The sequence below is a fragment of the Diorhabda carinulata genome, chromosome 2, assembly GCF_026250575.1.
Source record: "Diorhabda carinulata isolate Delta chromosome 2, icDioCari1.1, whole genome shotgun sequence".
Lineage (NCBI taxonomy): Eukaryota > Metazoa > Arthropoda > Insecta > Coleoptera > Chrysomelidae > Diorhabda > Diorhabda carinulata.
In genome coordinates, this window is record NC_079461.1 from 2,707,872 (window position 1) to 2,729,180 (window position 21,309).

Below are 21,309 nucleotides of genomic sequence, written 5' to 3' on the forward strand. Positions count from 1 at the left end.
ATAGTTTACTTTATAAATTCTCTGTAAATATGTTTTATATATTATGTTTGTAATCTCTGAGTAACATTTTGAGATCTGCATCACTTACAACATAAGTTTTTAAATCTTTTTTCTTAGGACGAATGCTTCTTGCTCTAAAAACTCACTTGATCTTTTAAGTATTTGTATATCTTTCACTGAACAAACCGATATTAAAATAAATTGAAATACTATTTATAATTTTGAAAAAATAGTCACCAAATGACCTGGCTGGTTGAACGGCTCTGGATCATGGAATACTCAAAGGCTACCTCTGATTTTACGCTGGAAATACTTCAACAAAATAGAGGAAAGGCGAAATCTCCGATAGCTCTAATCACAGTGTATGGGATAGTCTCCTATTACAACTAGTATATCGGCAAATCCGGTACTAGAATTTTATCTAGTAAACGGGCCTCACTTTAAATCGAGCGACACCAATTTTGGAGAACCTTCAAAGCGGAAGGCAACTATTATTGATTAGAAATTTAATCATATAATAGAATTGCTATTCCTGCATTCTAGAACTTCATACTACTGACTGCGCCAATTATGGATTTTCTTTTGAAAACCCACGAAAAATTCTCAAGAACGAGATGATTATGTCAGCAGTAACTTAAAAGTGCTGAACTGAACCACAAGCTACTTTATTACTAAATATATTCATTCAACTGTTCATTAAATATTACCATGTATAATTAATTCATTTCAGAAGTGTATGATACATAATATCAAAATTTCCGTTATTATTTTCAAAGATATATTTATTTAGATTAACAATATTTTTTTTTTTACAACTGTACTCTCTGATTATTACCTATTGTCATTCGTACGTCTACAATTTTTAAGTATGTCAATTGCTGTTGAAGTTGGGTTCAACAACCATCATACATTACATATACATATTATACTGTTTAATAATAATTCTACGTGAAAAATGTTTTTAATCGCGAAATTAAAGTGAAATTGAAAAGATTAATAAGGCGACTTATCGAAAGTTCATTCACTTTTTAAGAACTCGCCGTTTCCGCAAGGCACATTTTATTCAAAAGTGATATGATAATTATAACCTTTTTACATAATTTTTAGTATTCTTTGGAATAACTGAAAGTGTACGAGGTCTGGCTATTAAATAACGAGACTGCACGCCTAGAGGGCGTCCTACACGTGTGAAGAAAAATAGGAGCAATGTATCAATCTTAAATTTCTCGTTCAATTGAAAAAGACTGGGACAGAGTTCTATCGGGAGAATTCTCTACCTCGTGCGCGTGTTTTTGAGTTGTGTAAGCGCTTTAGTGAAGGCCGAGAGAGCACTGAAGATGACCAGCGCCTAGGTCGTCCTGGGACTGTTTCAACTCTGGAAACAGTGACCAAAATCAACCAAATTGTGCGTGCAAATCGTCGAACGGGCATCCGGATTATTGCCGAGGCTATAAACGCTGATAAATAAACTCCTAACCAATAGCTGTTGAGTCAACGGGACTGCTCAGATTTCCTTGAAAGATTAGAAAAATATCTGCTTTGAAAGGGATCAGATTTGAGTCGATGGAAGCGGTGAAGCAAAAATTTTATCGTAACCATTCTTGTTATTTAATAGCCATAATAGCCACTTACATTGTGTAGAGTTTGTTATTTAATTGAAAAGTTTTAAGCAACTTAATACGAAAACTATGTAGATACGATCAAAATTAAAACCGGTTATAATTTCCAAAAAATTTATTTTTTCAACATTTTTCGAATCTTTTCACTTTCAAAAAACATCTCCTAAAATTTCATAGCAAAATTCGAAATAATAAGAAAGTTATAATAGTTCGAACGCGCAGGGGTGGTCGGTGCTGTTCAAGCAGTTTGGAACGACAACAAACCCTCCTCCTATTAAAATTTTCCTTATCCTACCAAATTCTATCCAACGAATCTCTTCCATTTTCTATCTGCGCCGAGTTATTCTTTGTAACGAATTTTATTTCTTCGTGCTTTTTATTATTTTATACATTTATTGCGAAAAAAGTGAAAAAAACACGTTAATTTTACATATTTTTCCCAAATTCGCCATTTTATTTTTAAATATTTTATTCAAAGGTGGTAAATTACGATATAAGCTGCCTTCCTCTTTAAAAAGCTTCTTGAATTTTTTGTTTCACATTTACCAAATTCGAGATTATCTCAGCGCAGTGGGAGGCTTTCATATAAGGCAGTCTCAACTTTTTTATCCTTATATAATCGGTACTAGTCCCTTAATTTGTTTAGTAGTTCACATTCAGTATCTGAAGACGATAACTTAGATACGAAACGCGCGTCAAACATCGTATTTGTGGTGTCGATGTTCCAAAAATTACAATACAATCAAAATCCTAGAATTGAAAACACAAAGTGAGCCGTTTTACGATTTTTCTAACATACCGTGTAACCGATTTTTAATTTCCTTGAAATTCTTAGACTGATATTAACCTTGCACTCAACATTAATAACGTTTACGTGTGATAAAATAATTTGTTTATGGCCAACAGCTTCTCGATATATTTCCCCTATAATTATAGGTTTTACATGAATAATATCATAATGTATTATGTCTTTTATTGCACCACAACACAATTTGTAAAGAAAAAGACCAGTTATGTCAGATTTTAAGATCGTTTTACTGTTTTGTCGTTATTGTGAAACTCAAATAATGAGATCTAATAACGTTCCATGCATAATGATTCTACGATATTTAATCATCGGTTCACGTAGCTGTTACTCGATTATTTGTCTTGATTAGAAATTCAAGTTGACTTTTAAATTATTATCATAACATATATGAAGCAGGAAATATTTTTTTTCTGAATTTCCATACTTTCAAAGTTAACCAATGATGTTCAAATGTCAAGTGAATATTTGACGTTTGACAACATAACCTCAAATATCTAAAAACCAAAATGGCCGCCGGACCACAATGTGCTTAACGTTGTTGTGACCAAATTTTTTAAATACGAATATGCTGTTGATGTTGATATTCCAAATCTATATTCTAAACCTGGTAATCCAGATTTTATCGGAATTTTATTAGTGATTGCCTGCGAGAATCGTTTACTATTTATGACTTCAGTAAACCTACAATAAATTCAAAAACTGTCTAGTTATTTAAACCTGTATAATATTTAGTTTTCTTCTCATTATTTCTTGAAGATTCCCTAGAAAGGGTGCACTGATACGAGCTAATTTAGTAAAAGCTTCAGATATGTCTTCTGTTGATAAATCTGTCTGCAATTCTTGAGTACATTCACATGGAAATGCTTCTGAAACATATTGTATACTATTGTTTGGAGCTTCAGTATCTTCTATCAAACCTGAAGATATTCTTTTATATAAATACACAATCTGTACAGCATATGTTTCAAGTTTGAAAACGCCAGACACAAAAGCGTTTTGAAAGCCGTTAGCACCACCAATATAAAAGCTGAACTAGATTCTGAGACTAAATGAGGTGACGAATCCAGAAAAGTTGATGAAAATCCTCAAAGCGACACTGGATGATCGTCGATTGGAAGTACGCGAGCTAGCAGACATAGTAGGAATTTCAAAAAGTGCAGTACATTGCATATTAACTGAAAATTTGGACATGAGAAAGCTGTGCTGCGTTTGTTCACAATGGAACAAAAACAGTGTCGGGAAGATGTTTCCATCGAGTGTTTTCTTAGAAATAAAGCCGAACTTTTGCACCGTTTCATGACCATGGATGAATCAATCAAAACAATGAGCTGAAAAGGGAGAACCGGCTCCAAAGAAGACAAAGACCGTTCCATCTGCAGGCAAGGTCAGGTTTCGATTTTTTGGAATGCGCGTGGGATAAGTTTCATTGATTATCTATTGCAACGTTTTAGCGAAGAAATCAAGCAAAAACGGCCGCATTTGACTAAGAAGAAAGTGTTGTTTCATCAAGACAAAGCACCAGTTCATACATCCGTTATTAAAATGGCCAAAATTAATTAAAACAATGAATAATGCCTATAATCCTGATTCGTAATTGGGATTCTGTGTATTTTGCTTCGATAGACGAAATATTGAGACAAGGCTATTAACGCAAATATCGTAACTTTTTGTTTTCACAAACTATCGACCGCTTGTTTTACTTCAATTACTTGATTGATTGAATTAGAAATCAATTATTTTGCAATCAGCATCTCGTTTTTATAAAGGTTAATATTTAATTATGTAATAGTTAAATAATATCTCCATGTTTTCTGTTCACTTTTTTATCAAATTTCAGATCGAAGAATATCGATTTCAATGTCTTTGTAATGATAGATGACTGCAGAAGTAGTAGTTATAAATGGTACGGTAAAATAAGATTTTGGGTTGATAAAACGTTTTTACAAGCTCAAAATTGGCAAAACAATATGAGAAACACTTGAAAAGAAACTGACTTTAAAGAATAAAAGTTTATTATACGTCCTATAAAAGAATGCCTTGCCGTTTTAGCATACCAATTTCAATAACTTTCTTGAAAAACCTCAAAGAGACAAGCATCAAAAAACGTTCTGTTTCTCAAGACCTGGTGGAAACGCCACCGTTGAACTGGTTTTTATTAGTTTTAACTAAACTAAATCCTGAATTTCCAAGTGCTTTACAACTTCTAATGACAACCAGATCATTCTCCGGGGTTGTATACTTAACAAATTAAGCTCAAGTACTCGGTTCTTACTTCCGGAGATATAAAATTGAGTTTTACGAACAAATCCGCTGTTGAAGGTGAAAAAAATCTTCAACAATCTACATGATAAGTAAAAGTATCAATTTCAAGCTATCAGTCCAAATTTCCTTCTATTTTTTATACTGAGACTATCCGAAAAGATTAATAAGAGACAAGATGAATGCAATGTCTTGAGAAACAACTTTTTTTCTACGATGATTCTCAACAAAGTTTTTAAAATTGGTTTTCCTGACAAGAGATCATTTACATAGTAAATTTAATAAACTTCAATTTTCTAAAAACCCTTTTTAAGTGAAGTATAGTCAATAATGATGCATTTTTTATTATAAACTTGAAATTTTCTGTTTTCGGCCACCCTTTTTTTGAAAAACCAGTTCTTTCTCAAAATGTATCTATCAAGAAAGTTTGTACCGATTTTCAGTACAATTTTACACTTCCGGCTATTTTTTGTCTTCGTTTCCTGTAGTAAAATTATTGGTTGGGGTACAAATTTAAACTTTTCTGTAACCAAAAAGTTCTTTGAAGCTCCGGATTCCTTAAAACACAACCTGGTGTACTCAAACGATTTGGATGAAACATAATGATTTGAAGATTGTCATTTTTCACATAATACGGTAAAATTTCGGCTACTGGTCCATGAAAAATCCTCACCAGATGATAAAACGCAAGCAATATCCTCAATATCAAGGACATTAAAAGTGGTTACCATGAACAGACTCGAGGCTTTTGAAATGTGGATCTTCCGTAGACCACTAAAAATGTCATGGACTCAACATATACCTAACGATGAAGTGCTTAGACTTATGGGAAAGTTACTCACAACAATAAAGAGAAGGAAGGTCGTTAATCGGGCCACATATACCGTAACAACAATATGATATACTGAAATTGATAATAGAAGGAAAAATCGAAGGAAAACGTGGACCTGGTCGCAGACAACATTCATGGTTAAAATCCATACGCGATTTGACTGGTATGAACACATCATCTTTAATTCGCACCACTCAGGACAGAAATTGTCGCTAATCTTCATTAAATGGAAACGGCACCTGAAGATGAAGAATATCCTCTTAAAGATAAAGGAGATTGTTGGGAATAATTTGAATGGTGACCATTATTTGGAACTACTTCATTCTAACTTTGACAAATGTATATCCTGATCCAGGAAATATTTTCCAATCGGTGGATAAAAGGACACAGCGCGGTCACCTGTTCTTATTTTATTAGTTTTCTTTCTGTGGGGTTATATGAAGGGCATTATGTACAAAACTTTACCTTTTCATTCAAATGAATAACGCCAGAGATGTTGATTAAGATTTGAGGACAGTTTTAAGTTAATTTAAGAGGTAACCGTAAAAATTTTTGACATTGATAGTCCTTTTTAGTCCATTTTATTACAATTTACAACAAGAAATCCCTTTCAATACATAACTCAACTCCCTGTATAAATAAGTGAATAACGTAATGGCGAGGTTAACTAGCCGGATAAACCTTATTGCATCTAGTTCATAAACAAATAGGATATTGTAGCTTGAAGTTATTTAGATTTGTATCATCTAGAAATATAAAATCTCATAAAAAAATATAATTTTATTTAAATCGATAGTTATGTTACATTCTAGAATATAATCATTGTATTTTATATTTTATTACTGTAGTTTGTATTCTCGTACATTAATGATAATTCTTGAATAACCTGACAATAAACTTTGTTATACAACAGACTTGATGAGAATTATGCAAGTTCTATTTATTAGAAGAAACAGGAATATAATTTTTGCAATATCGAATTTTATAGTGTTATCTCATTTCAAGTCAAATACTTAATCTCTGTTCATGCAGAAATACTAGCAATAAAGAATATAGTTCAAGAGCAGGCCAGTTTAAACATCTTGCCTTAAACAAAAGAAGCCAAAAAACGGAGTATTTAAATTCGCCTCAAACCATTTTAAAATTCAAGATACATCCCCCTGGAAAATAATTGCGAAAGAGCAGGGACTCTACTCGTTAACCTACCCTTTCACCGGGGATGACTTCTTTAGAAATTAGGAAGGTTCCAATCGCAGAAACTTTTAAGGTGGTTTGTACCCATAAAGCAGTATTTAACGACCTTTTCCAACCTCTTGACCATGTTTCCAGACGAACATGTTTGGCAAATTGCTTGATAGGATTATAACAAAGAGGCTGAAAGGGGAATTGGACAAAAAAAGAGCAAAACCAAATGTCTATAGTCTATTCAAACATATTTTATAAGCTAGATTGATCCACTGAATCCTATCAGAGCCAACAATGCATTTGGATGTTATTTCCAGGAAATATTTCAATAATCTCCACGTATAGTTCACTATAAAACTAATTTGATTGATATAACACGTTGGTCCATCTATTGAACCCTTATGGGGCAGATTATTTCGATTTTCGAAAGTAACCAAAGATTGAACAAACTTTGTGTAGTCATTTGCTTATTTGTAATGTTGAATTGATCGAGAATATTGTCTAAATATTATTTGGAAAAGAATTGGGAATATATATAAACGTGTGAAAAAAAAGTTTTAGAAAAAAATTTGCTTAACGTGTTGCATCATTTGCTGGATTGTCAATTTCGTGAACATTTTGAAATATTCTACGTCGAAGCTGTTGCTCATCATTTACGGCTTCCCAATATCTCCCAAAACTGGGGAAGATTTAGGGGATTATCTTCTTCCTGTAGAGGCTAGATCTGGCGAAAATATTATTTCGTCTTTGGGATGATGTGTATTAATAAAATAAACAAATTTCAGGAAACATTCCCTATATAAATTATCCCTATATGCTCGACATGAGTGCCTGCTTCGGATATGACACACACCAGATCAAAATTTTATCTTTTTTTGTATGTATATTTCACATCGTTGAAACATTTTCTTATCTGTGCGAAATCCATCATAGCTGAATGGGATAAAGTGAAATTTTTTCGTCATCCATGATCACAACTCTGTTCCCTGTGAAGTGACGAACTGATCTTCAGTAACTTTTGGATATTTCTTCCTTTCCCAATATTTAACTTCTCTTCAGTTCTCGACTGACGGTCATGTGGGAAACTCGAAATCGGCGAGCCCTTCGAGTTGATGTTCCTAATTTGTCTTTTGCACATTCCACCAATCTTTTTGACTGGGCATTAGTCAAAGCCTCATACCGCCCCCTTTAGGGCTTAAACATGTTATTCCTGGTACCTCTAAGTATATCCGCAATATCAGTTTTTTATACCCGTTCAACTAAACTGTCTTTATTTCTAAGGCATCTCGATTATAAGTTATTTAATTTTTTCCGAAAAATTTTGTTACACACGTTATATATGTAAAGGAAAAAAAAACAAATCAGGTTTATTCTAAAACGACATAATACATTAACTATACCTTTATATAAATTGTCTATGTATCTGCTGGAAGACCTGCTTATTTAGTAATAAAACGGTATATATTCTTATTTAACTTCCGAGTCGGTTGAAATGCACAAGACGCTTGCTCTCGTTTAAGGTTCAACCAATAAAAAAGGATACGACATCATCCATCGTTTTGGTAAATCAAACAAAACAATAAAGCTTCGCAAAATTCTCCAATCTCTTCATACGAGGATGTATTGATATCTGGTTAGCCTAGACCAGTTCCGTGCATAAACAAAATATTGCGTTACCGTAGCAACCAACAATAACTTATTAGAAGTGCCAGTGTAAAGTTTGACGTCAAAAAAGTAAACCAGAGTTACGCAATAAATTAAAAGAAAAAAGGTGTCCACCGAAATTGTGAAAATCGAAAAATTGGAATATCGGATCGATCTGTGCTCGATTTGAAAACGATGTAGACTTCTTAAACCGAATTATTACTATGGATGAGACTTGGGTACATTTCTACGATCCAGAAACAAAACAACAATCGATGGAATGGCGACACTCTGGTTCTCCAAAACCTAAGAAGTTTCGTGTCCAAAAATCTGCTGGAGAAGTTCTTGCTCCAGTTTTTTGGGATTGCCATGGAGTAATCATGATTGATTTTTTGGATAAGGGTAGAACAATAACTGGAGATAACTATTCGACATTACTGACCACTCTACGGGAAAAAAATTAATGAGAAAAGACGCGGAAAACTATCCAAAGGTGTTTTGTTTTTGTTTGGTTCTATAGTAGGCTAAGAATTTTTCAATATATCCTCGTATATCACTTCCTGCCGCATAAATCATTTACTTGTTGTTGCGTTCATTTATCTCCAAGTATCCAAAAGAGTTTCGCCATTTCTTTGGAGTGTCTCAAACGGCGTCTCAGATTCTTGAAGTGCCTCATCTGTTCGCATATCTCTAACAATGCATTTTTTTATGATTCCAACAGTGTTTTTTCAGGATGATCGGCATTGCGTTTTCTCCTTCTATTGAATTGTGCTTCCCAAGCGGCGAATTCTTTCTCAGCTTCTGATAATTCTTCAACGTTGTATTTCGCTAGCGCTTTGACTCGTCGTAGTTTGAGGAGGAACCTGAGTTGTCGAAGCTGAAGGAGACAGTTGAAAATAATAGTGCCATTGAGTAGGTCATCATTCTTTCATTATAATCATTGTCTTTAGCATAAGGTCTTTTTGGTGCCAACTAATCTATGTCAGCGGTGAAGGTGTTGTGTACCGTATTTTTAAACTTTTGAGGAATAATTATGGTTAATTATCTCAATGAACAACGAACTGTGATCACGCAGTATATTATATATGTCCTAAAAAAACAACAAGTTGCGAAAAGTTGAATGAATTGGATTTGGAAACTCTGGAACACCCTTCTTATAGACGCGATTTATCGCCGTGCGACTATTATTTATTTGGTCCGATGAAAGAGGCACTTGGTGGACTGTGATTCGAAAGCAATAGCGGAGATAAAATCCTACGAGAATGGTTACATGACAAGCCGAGATAATTTGAGGAAAAAAGCATTGGAAAGTTTCCCTAGAGCTGGCAAAAATGTGTAGAATTTGCCGAAGATCTGTAACTATGTTCTATAGCAAAAGTCCCGGGATTTTACATCGCATGTTTGACAGAATTTATTTAACAGCTTTTTTCAGCAGAATTTATTCTTCGACCGGTTTCTATAGCATCATAAAAAAGGGTGGTAAATTGATTTACAACCCGTAGTCAAAGTCAATCGATACCTTTTTGAAAATAAATTGTTATTAACGTCAATCGAGTGTTTTGTTTTGTTTACAATATGGGGAGGAATTGGTATCGATTCTTCTATAAATTCGACCAACTACACATTCCAAGATTCACATTTATAGCATTAATTTTAGTATGTGTATAAGTTTCAACTTTTTCCTTTGTTCACAAGTTTTTAATTCAACGCAATCTTGCGACTTTCAGTTTCTATTTATGTGTCGTAACCAGTTTCACGTTCAAATCTCACTCTCGTTCTCTTATCGACGACGGACATGGCGCAATTCCAGTTACTTCGAATACTTGAATATTTATTCCATGATTTCTACGAATCCAGTTATTCCTATGTGCATTCCGGGAAACGATCTCTAATTATACTGGTAGCGAGGGGGAAATATGCGACGGGAATGGCTTATATAATAAGTAATTTTTTATTTTATTGAGAACGTGTATTTTTCAAATACGAGGGGGTACCCAAAAATAGTTTTAAATGACAAATATTTACAAAACAACCGTATCCCCTTCAAAATACTCTCCATTACAAGTGATACATTCGTCCCAACGGTGCTTCCACTGTTCGAATCATTGTTTGAACTCATCTTTAGAGATGGCTGCAAGCTCCTGTCTCGTTCTTTTCTTGATGTCTTCAATTTTTTCAAATCGCCGTCCTTTCACGCCCCTTTTCATGCGTGGAAACAAGAAAAAGTCGCACGGAGCCAGGTCAGGCGTGTAAGGTGCGCGAGGCAGTTATTTTTAACCAAAAATTGGCTAACAGTGATGGCTGAGTGTGCAGATGCGTTGTCATGGTGGAAGAACCAGTCACCTGCTTCCTGGACCGAGCTCCAAGATATTCCACTGATTTCAGACAGTTGATTAATTGTCTGTGCGCACAAGCTCTCGAATTCGGGCAGTTGTTGGACGTCCAGAGTGAGGTTTGTCATCAATCGACATGTCGTTATTTTGAAATCCAGAAAACCTAAAGCAGATTGCTAAATATTTTCTTTTTTAAACATTCGAATATATTTAAAAAAACCTTCTTATATTTGTATGTCTAAATCTTTATTATTAAATTCATACCTGTGCGATTTAATTGTCTTCATTCACCCATGGTCTAAAGAACGCCACATTTATATTAATTTAAAGAAATTTATGAATTAAATTAACCACGCCAATGCTCATCGAAGACTTTCTTGCAGGAATATTTCGAAGAAATTGTTTACATACGGCTTCGGCCAATAGAAATGCATTTATTTTAACGATTCGATGTTTTCATTGGTAAACCGTGTAGATGATGAGTCCACGTGGAATGACGGTTTGCTAGATGTTGTTGATGATCGAATTTTATACGGGGACTAAAACTGGAATTCGAATTCCAAATAATTTTGATAGAAATTTCTCTACATTAATTTATAATTTTAATTTACTGGGAACTTTTTGCTTGATATTTGCTGCATAAAAATCTTATATTAGATTCAATTTACAATATTTTGATTTTGAAAAAAGCGGGCGTATGTGTCCAAACAAATTATTTTCCAACTTATGGACAATTAAATGCAACTAACGTAAAAAAGAACATGTCTAACTAATGTCAAGATTAGACTAAATAAAATAGAAGGAATATAAAACATTGAGGTTATGTTAGATTTATTAACGAAAAGATTAAAAAGTGAATCAAATTTCACCTGATTTTATAGAAAAATTTCCATGTAACTAATAAAAAACATTCAATGGAATTCTCGTCGTTGCCAATGTTGCTGTTAATACACATTCCGCGAGTATCTATTTGCAAATATCTTTCGCCAACTATAGATTTTTGATTGAATGCAGGTATTTTCAATTGGATGTTCGCAATATTTCAATTCGAATATGAATTTAAATCTATGAACCCATCACCTTTCCCGGATTCATCAATTTCTAGACAAACAATTTATATTCACCTATCGATCTCCAAACAAAGGGAAAAGAGAATTAATCACAAAGAGGTCAGGTTTGACGGTAGGAATCCCGGGTTTGCCAAGTTATGAACACAGGTCGTCCATCATGTATTGTACAAGTAATCTCGACGAATATTTCGTATACATGAAAAAATTTTCAATTAGAAAAGTCAAACTTAAAAACGGGAAAGGTTTTATATCATTTTACCATGCCTATTTACCAAGGTTTTGTCCAGATATGGTATTACTAAAGGAAGTAGATAAGTAGCCTTTGATAGATTGCTAGCCTAGTACAGAAACTATAAGTCATTTCACTGAAAAAGAAAACCACATTACCTCAAAATCGCATTGGACATACCGAAAGCTTTTAATGCCAACCTGGCTCAATAACTTTCTCAAAGTCTAATCCATCCAGGTTGCTATCGATGGGCACACCTAGGAAAGGTTAGAGGTCAACGCAGGTGTTCTCCAGGAATGCATCTTTTTCTTCTGCAAATCAAATATTTATCTTCGCCGACCATCAATACCGATCTTGAAAATATGCTGAAATGGTTTTACAAAGAAGGCTGGCACTGCAGGATTTGCATATCCTTATGATGCTCGACTCAAGATAGACCATCTAGAGTTGACAAGAAACTAAGACCTGACCGTCAACATATATTAAATATATATTTCCAAACCATTATTTTTGAAAGTTTTGAGAGCGTCCACGCTCAACAAGAACGTCCGTTTTGGAGATAGACTGGATTAATTTAAACTTTATCATTTTCATTCTACTTGTTTACGCACAGTTTATCAAGACCCATATTAGTCTTGTGAAGTTACAAAATAAATCGTTTGAAAAATAACTCTCAATAAATTCAATAATAAAACTTTTAGAATCATAGTTCTAAGCAGTTTTGTGAAAATACTTCTTATCCAACTTTGTTTTCCAACACATTAGGCATAACTTTTGTTTCTCTGTGATTTCCGAAATTACCATTTGCTGTTTTCAATTTTTCGAATTTCAATAGTATTTTTCACGTATATTTGTGAGTGCCAGTGAGTTGACTACAATGTTTATTCGAAGGTTACTACTCAAGTTTTGAAAGTGCCGATCAACGATTTGTTTTCCGAATTCAATCGTGGTCGCACTTCCAAAACTTAGTAGGAACTGTTAAAACTGAAAATATTATACGGTAAACTTTGTTCTTCAACATAAAATTATGGAATTCCACGTTATTTCCTATATCACGTATTCATATCGATTTAATTTTTGTTTAAAATATATATTGGAAGTTCTTAATATAATTACGTAGTTGAGACAAACTGATTCGTGATATTTATCCTTCCAGATTTCAAATTAAATTCTCGTGGCATATTCCAACAGAAACAATTCAATTTAAACGTTGAATTTGTATGTTTGGTCTATATATTTAAACCTATATACAGGCAAAACAATTAGCATTAACCTATTGATCCCAGAGAAGGTTGGAAGCTAAATCTGGGTCAGTTTTAATTACTAGCCTTCCAAATTGAAAATGTATCTAAACTCGAATAGTTTAATGATATTATATATATTCATTTATTATCACCTTCAATATATACGAGGACTGTTTTTTTTTTCAACCTCCGATGGGCTGTAAACAAAAGTTCATATAAAACAATAATTTTGTTACCAAAAGATTGGTACTTTTCGACATAATCACCGAAGAGAATGAGACATTTGTCATATCTATGAACAAGCTTTTCAATACCCTCCTGTAGCCTAACCATTCAGTAACAATAGACTACAAAAGAGACCTTGAAACTTCTGGAAATTCCGTTGACAAATCAGTAATGGTAAATCTGCAGTTTTCTTTAACCATTTTATCAACTCGTTGAACCAGGTCATCTGAAACGACATATTTGCGTCTTTGGCATCCTTCATCAATACGGCCATATTTAAACTTTCCACACCATTCACGCACAACACCATCATTCATGAAGCTTTCCCAATAAATACGATGGATTTCTACAGCACTATTGCGCCTTCAACCTGTAGAAAACGAATCACACTTCGTAATTAACACTTGGCGGCAGCATCAATAATGACGGACATGTTTACGTGGCCATAGCACAACGCCGTCTGACGCCTGAATGTTAACAATGGCGGAGTGTGTAGTGCGAGAGCTTCGCAGTCGCCTACAGTGCATGCCAGCTTTGTTTTGCCCGTGTAGCGACTGCACGGAGCGATCGGAGGTTGAAAAAAAACGACCCTCGTACCCCTACTCTATCCCTAAATCGCTTCATGCGATGTTCCTTCAAGACACGAGTCGGTTTTCTTTCACAGACTCAACAAATATTTTTGCGAGCTTCTTGTTCAAATGTGAGGATTTTAGGTACAATTTTAGCACTTTCCGCATGTTCCCACACATTCTTTGTCAATTCCTATAGTTCCACCAATACTTAGCTGACGGTGTCACTCGAACGCGACAAACATTCATTACTAAACATTTGTTTCAATAGATTATAATTTGCAGTTGCAGTTTTTACAAATTTCATGTGAAATTTCACAACAATCTTGCCTTTTATTTTTATGTTAATCATTTTTACGTCAAAACAACTCCTACTGGACAACGGCTACGCTGGTTTGTCTACAGACACGGTATACATCGCATTCGAATGAGTAAGCTAAACATCTGACAATCGTTATCCTTTGGCGCGTGCGTACTTTTTCTGTAGCAGCGCTAGTCTCGTTATTAATAGCTGCATCTTATCAATAGAACCAGTAATTTACGTTTCACCCCTGTATTCATATGACCACGACTAATTATTTGTCTGAAACGTGAATTCATCCCCATTTGTAATTTGAGTTCAATTTATCGAACCCGAAGGATCGTAAAAAAATTTATTTTATATTCACCACAAAATTTCCAGACGTTTGACCTTTCAGGTCATAGAAATTTCGACACTGTCTCGACTATCAGAGTAAAACTAAAACGAATCGTCAAAAATGTTATTGGAAAATGGAAATATAGATAAAATCTCTTTAGAAGTGGTTATATAGACATTACATTATACATATCACTATGTTGATCAAACACGGCTACAAAACATTACTATCAAACGCAAACTACCTATACGAGATGTGATTTTAGGTTTATCTGATCTATTTTTACATTTATCCAAAAGTTTATACCAATGAGCTTTGTTTAGTTGTTTTTTTTTTCGAGCATATTGCAAACAAACCGCCTATAAAGTTCAAACTCTGAACCTAACTTTAGATATTTATTGCTACCGCAATATAGAAAATAAGGTATACGAGGTCTGTCTATTAAATAACAAAACTGCGCGCCTAGAGGGCGTCCTAGACCAGTAGTGTGTTGGGTATCTAGATATGTGTTGAATTGAAAAAAAACTCCGACTGAGTGCTAGCAATTGTTGCAAGACGCCTATGGGGACAATTCTCTAAAGAGCACTGAAGATGGCCAGCGCCCAGGTCGCCCTGTGAATGTTTCAACTACGTGTAGTGACCAAAATCAACAAAATTGTGCGTGCGGATCGTCGAAAGAGCATCCGGATGATTGCCGAGGCTGTAAACACCGATGAAGAAACTATTAGAAAAATTTTACACATGACAAAAGTCGGTGCGAAGTTGGTGACAAAAAATTTCACTCCTGATCAAAAATTTATGGGTCAACGGGTCTGCTCATATTTCCTTGGAAGGTTAGAAAGGTTAGGAAAAGATCTGCTTTGAAAGGGACCCGATTTGAGTCGATGGAAGCAGTAAAGCAGAGCTCCTAAAAAAGGTCCTCACTAAAGAAGACTTCCAGCACTGCTTCTATAAATCCTTTTTTATCAAACCCTTTTTCGTAACCAGTATCGTTATTTAATTGCCAGATCCACAATGTTAGATGATCAAAAAAATTCCTGTGGTTCCGAATAAATTCTGGGAATCTTCTGAAGGCTTCAAATGCTCAAGCTTTAATCAGAATATGTTCCGCACATGCATTCCTACAATTTATGAACGTTTATTTTGAAATTCGAAGGAGAATCAAATGTATTAATCATAAATACGTACAAAAAAACAGTCAGAACATGTTAGGAATTAGTTATCTGTGCTTTACAAATACAGAATTTCAAATCCCGAACATGTTTTATTTGTACAATTCCAAATTGCGCGTGAATCTGACGATAGGACTTGTTCAAGATCGAACAAAGATACTAAATGTAGAATAAACCTATAGATGTTTAATCTAGACAATATCTATACGGGTGGAATTCAATTTTTAAATAGTATTCCAGGCTATTCATTCTGTTCTTGTGGGACATCGTTCCGGTTTTCATTTTACACCCATACATATCAATAGAGAAACTCTATTTTGTATATAGATATAATTAAATGCAATCAAAGATAAAGAATGAAATGTTGAATCCAGGAATCCTTCCAAAACCTAAAATCTACCTTTGGTCGTCAATATTCCAACGATGATGAAGAGCTAGAAGTTAATACATGATTGAAAACCCAGCCGGCAATCTTCTGTGAACATTTTTTATAACAAAAAAACTTGCGCCACGCTATGAAAAGTGCCTACAAATTGTGTAGCAAATTGTTTTATTTTAAATTGAGCAGCAATAATTTTAATTTCAAATTTGTATATGATATTCCAATTAGTTTAGCATCTATAACTGTATTCACTTCATTATTGAGTTAAAATATCAACAGATAATCTTAGAGTCACACCAATTCACAAACGCCAATTCCTAATGATATAATTTCCCCAGGTTCCAAGAAACCGATCCAATGAGTTAGCTGTAATGGATAACAAGAGATCTTTACAAGTCCTAATGGCAAACTGGAGAAGAGGTACGAGGCAACAACCGCTACTCGACACCTAGTTCCTAGCGTGCCATGAAACCCATAACATTCGAGAACCTCCGTCGACTCGTCGGCGGAGGTCGTAAAAAGAAAGAAAAGGAATCTTCTTTTAAAAGAAGCGATTCCTTCAAAAGGATATCTATACGTAGAAGTTATTTAGATCGAGGGAAGAAGAAACACATTTCCAAATTGGAAGTGTCGACTCAAACTGTTACAGAAGAAGAAGAAATCGCCGAAACACCCCCGAAGAAATTCATTAATTTAGTACAAGTAGAAAAAAGAGACGTAGCCGTAGCTACGAACGACCTAACAATAAAACACGAAGTGAAGTGTGGCAATAAGTACAAATTAGAGCAAAGTAAGAGCGGACCCGGTCAAAGTGTTATTGCATACGGACAATGGTTGAGGGGAATTAGAAAAAGTGATACGCCTAACCCTAGCGGAATTAAAGGTTCCGAACGAACAATTATATACGTACCAGCTTCGGATGAAATTACCGCCCCACCAGTTATCCGACAATTATCTTCTTCGCCGGTATTACGAAAAAAACCTCCGAGTCCTAAGCGAAAACCGAAACAAAGAAGTCCCAGTTTACATAGAAAAGAAAGCAATGATTCAGCAGTCGAAATGTTTCCTTGGGGAGACAGTACGGATATCAAAAAGTCTCCATTGATTAGAAGAAGATCTCGTCAATCACCGTTACCTCTTCTACCTGATTCTGGTGCTGAAGAATTGTGTTCTTTGTCTATAAGTTTAGGAAGGATTTGGATGGACGCGCCCACCGGCATGGCTCCAAGGAGTTTGGAAATGCCGAAATCTTCTGGACTACCGGCTCCGGCTCATCATTCTTTAGACAGTGCTCTTAAAGACTTGAGAGATGATCCAATCGTTATAAATAGATTACAAAAGCGACCTACTCCTCCAGTGGGGAGAACTTTGTCTTCTACTAGCAATACGACTGCTTCTACTGGTTTATTTTCTAGTAAAGATTCGGGATTTTCGTTTTCTATTTCGGCTCCAAAACTTAGTGATTTTCATTCAAACTTCGCACCTTCAACTTCTCGAGGTCTTTTTAGAAAAAAACGACCAAAACCGAAGTTATCAGTAAGCAGAGATGGTTATTTCAAACGGACAAGCGGTGCTTTGGTAGTAGATACGAAAAGAAGTTCGGTTAGAAGAAAAAACAGTGGTAGAAAAAGGAACAAAAAGAAAAAGGGTAATAAAGATAACGGTTCTATTAAAAGTGAACTGTATCAAGTCGTCGTAAGCAGACCTTCTAAATCGCTGCGTGCTTTAAAATTAGATCCGATGATTTTCGTTCCTCCCGAAAGGAGAAAAACTCCTGTAAGTAACAAACCTTCCTTTAAATGCGGTCTTAATGAAATAAGAAATATGAATCCTTCAAATAATTCCCTGTATACTACCAGAAGCGCTTGTAGCACCGATGAAGGTTTATATGAAAGCCTACCCGGAGAATACGATTATTTATCCGACGAATTAACTTATAATATGTCAAGACTTACTTTGACGAATGACGAATACGATAATTTCGCTTGTGGTTCGCCAATATCGGAAAAATCAAACGCGAGTGATAGCTCGAGAAGTGAAAGTTTGTATATGCCACCAGGAGTATCACCTGTACCGAAAAGGAAGCCAGTTCGACAGAAAAAAACCGGATTGAGTCATAAACGCAGCATAACTTACGTAGTTAAACCTACAATTATCAGAGCTCCTTCGACTTTACGGCGACAAAATAAGAAAGGTAAGTTTCAACTCCAAACCACTTACGAAGTTAAAGATGTTCTTTCATATGAAAAGCCTTTCTAGATTCTTTTTCGGGGTGCATCAAACTCTATTGTCGATTTATTCCACTCTGTCGTTAATTATTCTCTTTGCGGTCCTTTCATTAGTCCATTCTTTCCATTCTACTAAAGTTCTTTGCTACTTCTTTTAGAAACCTTGATCTGCGCCGTCTACTCCTTCTTACATCTTCTGAATTCCACATGCTTTAAACTATATGTTTTGTCGTTAATTATCCTGTCCTTGGTCTATTCTTCCCGTTCTCTTTTCCTCTACTTCTTTAAGCAACCTTGATATTCTAACTCCTGATGTATTTAACTTCCTTTATTCCAGAATTGATACGTGCGATGTCTGTATTTATTTCCATCAATCTTGCTCCTAATATTATTCTCTTCTTTTCGTTAATATCATTATTTGTGCGATCATTTAAACTGAATTAATATCTTGGAATACTATTTATATTTTGAATCTCGATCGTATAGATTTTATTTAGATAAATATAGGTGTTCAAGCTGATTACACTTCTATCAATCACTTCATGTGTTAAAGGTCCTCTTAGATTCTTTGCTAGGTACAGAAAATGTGCAAGAAGTACAGGCCAGACAAATTTGTCATTGTCATTTCACATCTACAGTTGTACGCAATCTTCGCTAAATTCCAGCTGTACGCAATCTTCGCTAACCTCCAGCTGTACGCAATCTTCGCTAAATTCCAACTGTACGCAATTTTCGCTAAATTCCAACTGTACGCAATTTTCGCTAAATTCCAACTGTACGCAATCTTCGCTAAATTCCAACTGTACGCAATTTTCGCTAAATTCCAGCTGTACGCAATCTTCGCTAAGCTCCAGCTTTACGCAATCTTCGCTAACCTCCAGCTTTACGCAATCTTCGCTAAGTTCCAGCTGTACGCAATCTTCGCTAACCTCCAGCTGTACGCAATCTTCGCTAAATTCCAACTGTACGCAATTTTCGCTAAATTCCAACTGTACGCAATTTTCGCTAAAATCCAGTACGCAATCTTCACACGGTGATTCGAGATGGTGCTTCATCACCAAGCGAGTTGTTCGGCTGTTGGTTTAATCCACATATTTGTAAACAAATCAAGTACAGTATCAGATTTGACATATTCACATCGCTGTTTCTATAGCTCAATAAAGTTACTACTTAATCCTCGTAGGATTGAAACGAATCAAACTTTATACAAATACTTTTGAATTCATATCATTAAGTATGAAAAACTATTGAAAATCGAAATTAACAAAGCACTTCACTATTATCTAATATGTAAATTTATTTCTAGTTCTAGTTCTATATGCACAATATTTTATCTGAATAACTTTTATAATACGAATACGTATTATAAAAATTAAAATATATATCGTTATAACTTTCAACTATGTCGTAATAAAGGGCTATATCGATATTGAAACTCAGCAATCGACGCCAATAACTTCATATCTATTTGAGCAATTATAGAGATTTATTAAAACGACCGTCCATTAATTTGCTAACATTAAACCACCCCGAATCCGGTTTTATTAACCAGGATTCATGAAGTCCGGCAATTTGTACAATTTGATTGTTAATACCAGCTTCCAAAATTACAAGCATCAGGCTAATTCCTTTACCGGAACCGCAGTTCTATTGTCTCGTCAGTTTCAAATCCAAAATTATCTCTATGGCACTATTATGATAAATAAATACCAAACATGATCAATATCCCACCTCAGAAACATCATATACGGAATATGATCAGAAAATACGGTGAATACTTCTAGAAAATCATTAATTACTCTGGAGAGCAGCGAAATATGAACAGGACAAAGCTTTCGAACAGGGTGTGACTACCTTCTCAATTTCTACAACTATTTGAAGTCATCCTTCCGTCCTGATAGTCTAGACTGGTAACATCACTCACGTCTCAGGCGGTATAAAACTATATAAAGTTGTTTAGAAATCTGGTGGTGTGAGGTTTTTGTGGGTAATCTTAAGTCCGACAGACGCGTTAGAAAAAATGTTTATTACGAGTATTGATCTCTCCAATTCCCGTATCCAATGGTTTTATTGAGAAGAGCTAGAGCCAATTTTCTGAATACCACCAAAAATTCGATACACCAGAACCCTCTTCGTAGGTTCATTTAGGCTACTGAGAGATACGTCCATCCAACTCAAAAGAAATATTGATCACTGACCACTGGTATAATAGAAAAAGTTCAATTTACAAGATGTAAAAGGGAAAAAGTAACATAGTGCAACTATGCTCCCTTCCGTGATGTTGAAGAAGATATCCTGGAAAGAAGTGCTGGTTAATAAATCGAAATCAAGGAAGTAAGTCTTCGTAATCTGAACTCCAACCCTTGAATTATCCTTTATAACTGATTTGGTTAAGGGTCTGACTCATAATCCAAATCCAACAAAGGTTTATCGTTGGCTATGCACTTATTCTTACGTTGAATGCGTGTCTAGAAGCTTTTCTAAAAATTTTTTTTCGAAGTAGCTTTCATCTGTTCTGTTGTAGCCTTTACCATATTACAGATGGTATGAAAAAGTACGTGGTACTAAATAAAGTAGATTGAGTCAGTTGGGAAGGCTTTTATCCGCCGAAAAACTCCATTGCGTGAAACCACGAAATGATCTATATTCATCGAAAGATAATAAAAAGAGTTATTTTGAACAAAAAGTGCAAAAAATGATGATGAAGGAAACCGAACCCATTTATTGGTCATGCTTTTTACAAAGTATGCTGATGAGACAATAAGCATTGATAGATGATCAGGAATGGTTATAAGGCCTAAGGTCTGATCAAATGGCAAGTTACAACACTTCTTTGACCTGTCATTTGGTACATAAATGGCAAATGTCCAGA

General features: G+C 34.8%; 1 protein-coding gene across 11 annotated transcripts in view; it reads left to right on the forward strand.

The window, feature by feature from the left end:
- LOC130904046 (disco-interacting protein 2) overlaps positions 1-21,309 on the forward strand; it is a 255,151-nt gene that overhangs the window by 102,153 nt on the left and 131,689 nt on the right. For 5 of the 11 annotated variants that reach the window (XM_057816551.1, XM_057816552.1, XM_057816553.1 and 2 more), the window contains exon 2: positions 16,548-18,403. The exons of the other annotated variants lie outside the window; for them this stretch is intronic. In XM_057816551.1, coding sequence (XP_057672534.1) covers positions 16,675-18,403 — 1,729 coding nt within the window. In that variant the 5' untranslated portion in view covers positions 16,548-16,674. The remainder of the gene's footprint in view (positions 1-16,547; positions 18,404-21,309) is intronic. 11 annotated transcript variants of the gene reach the window in all.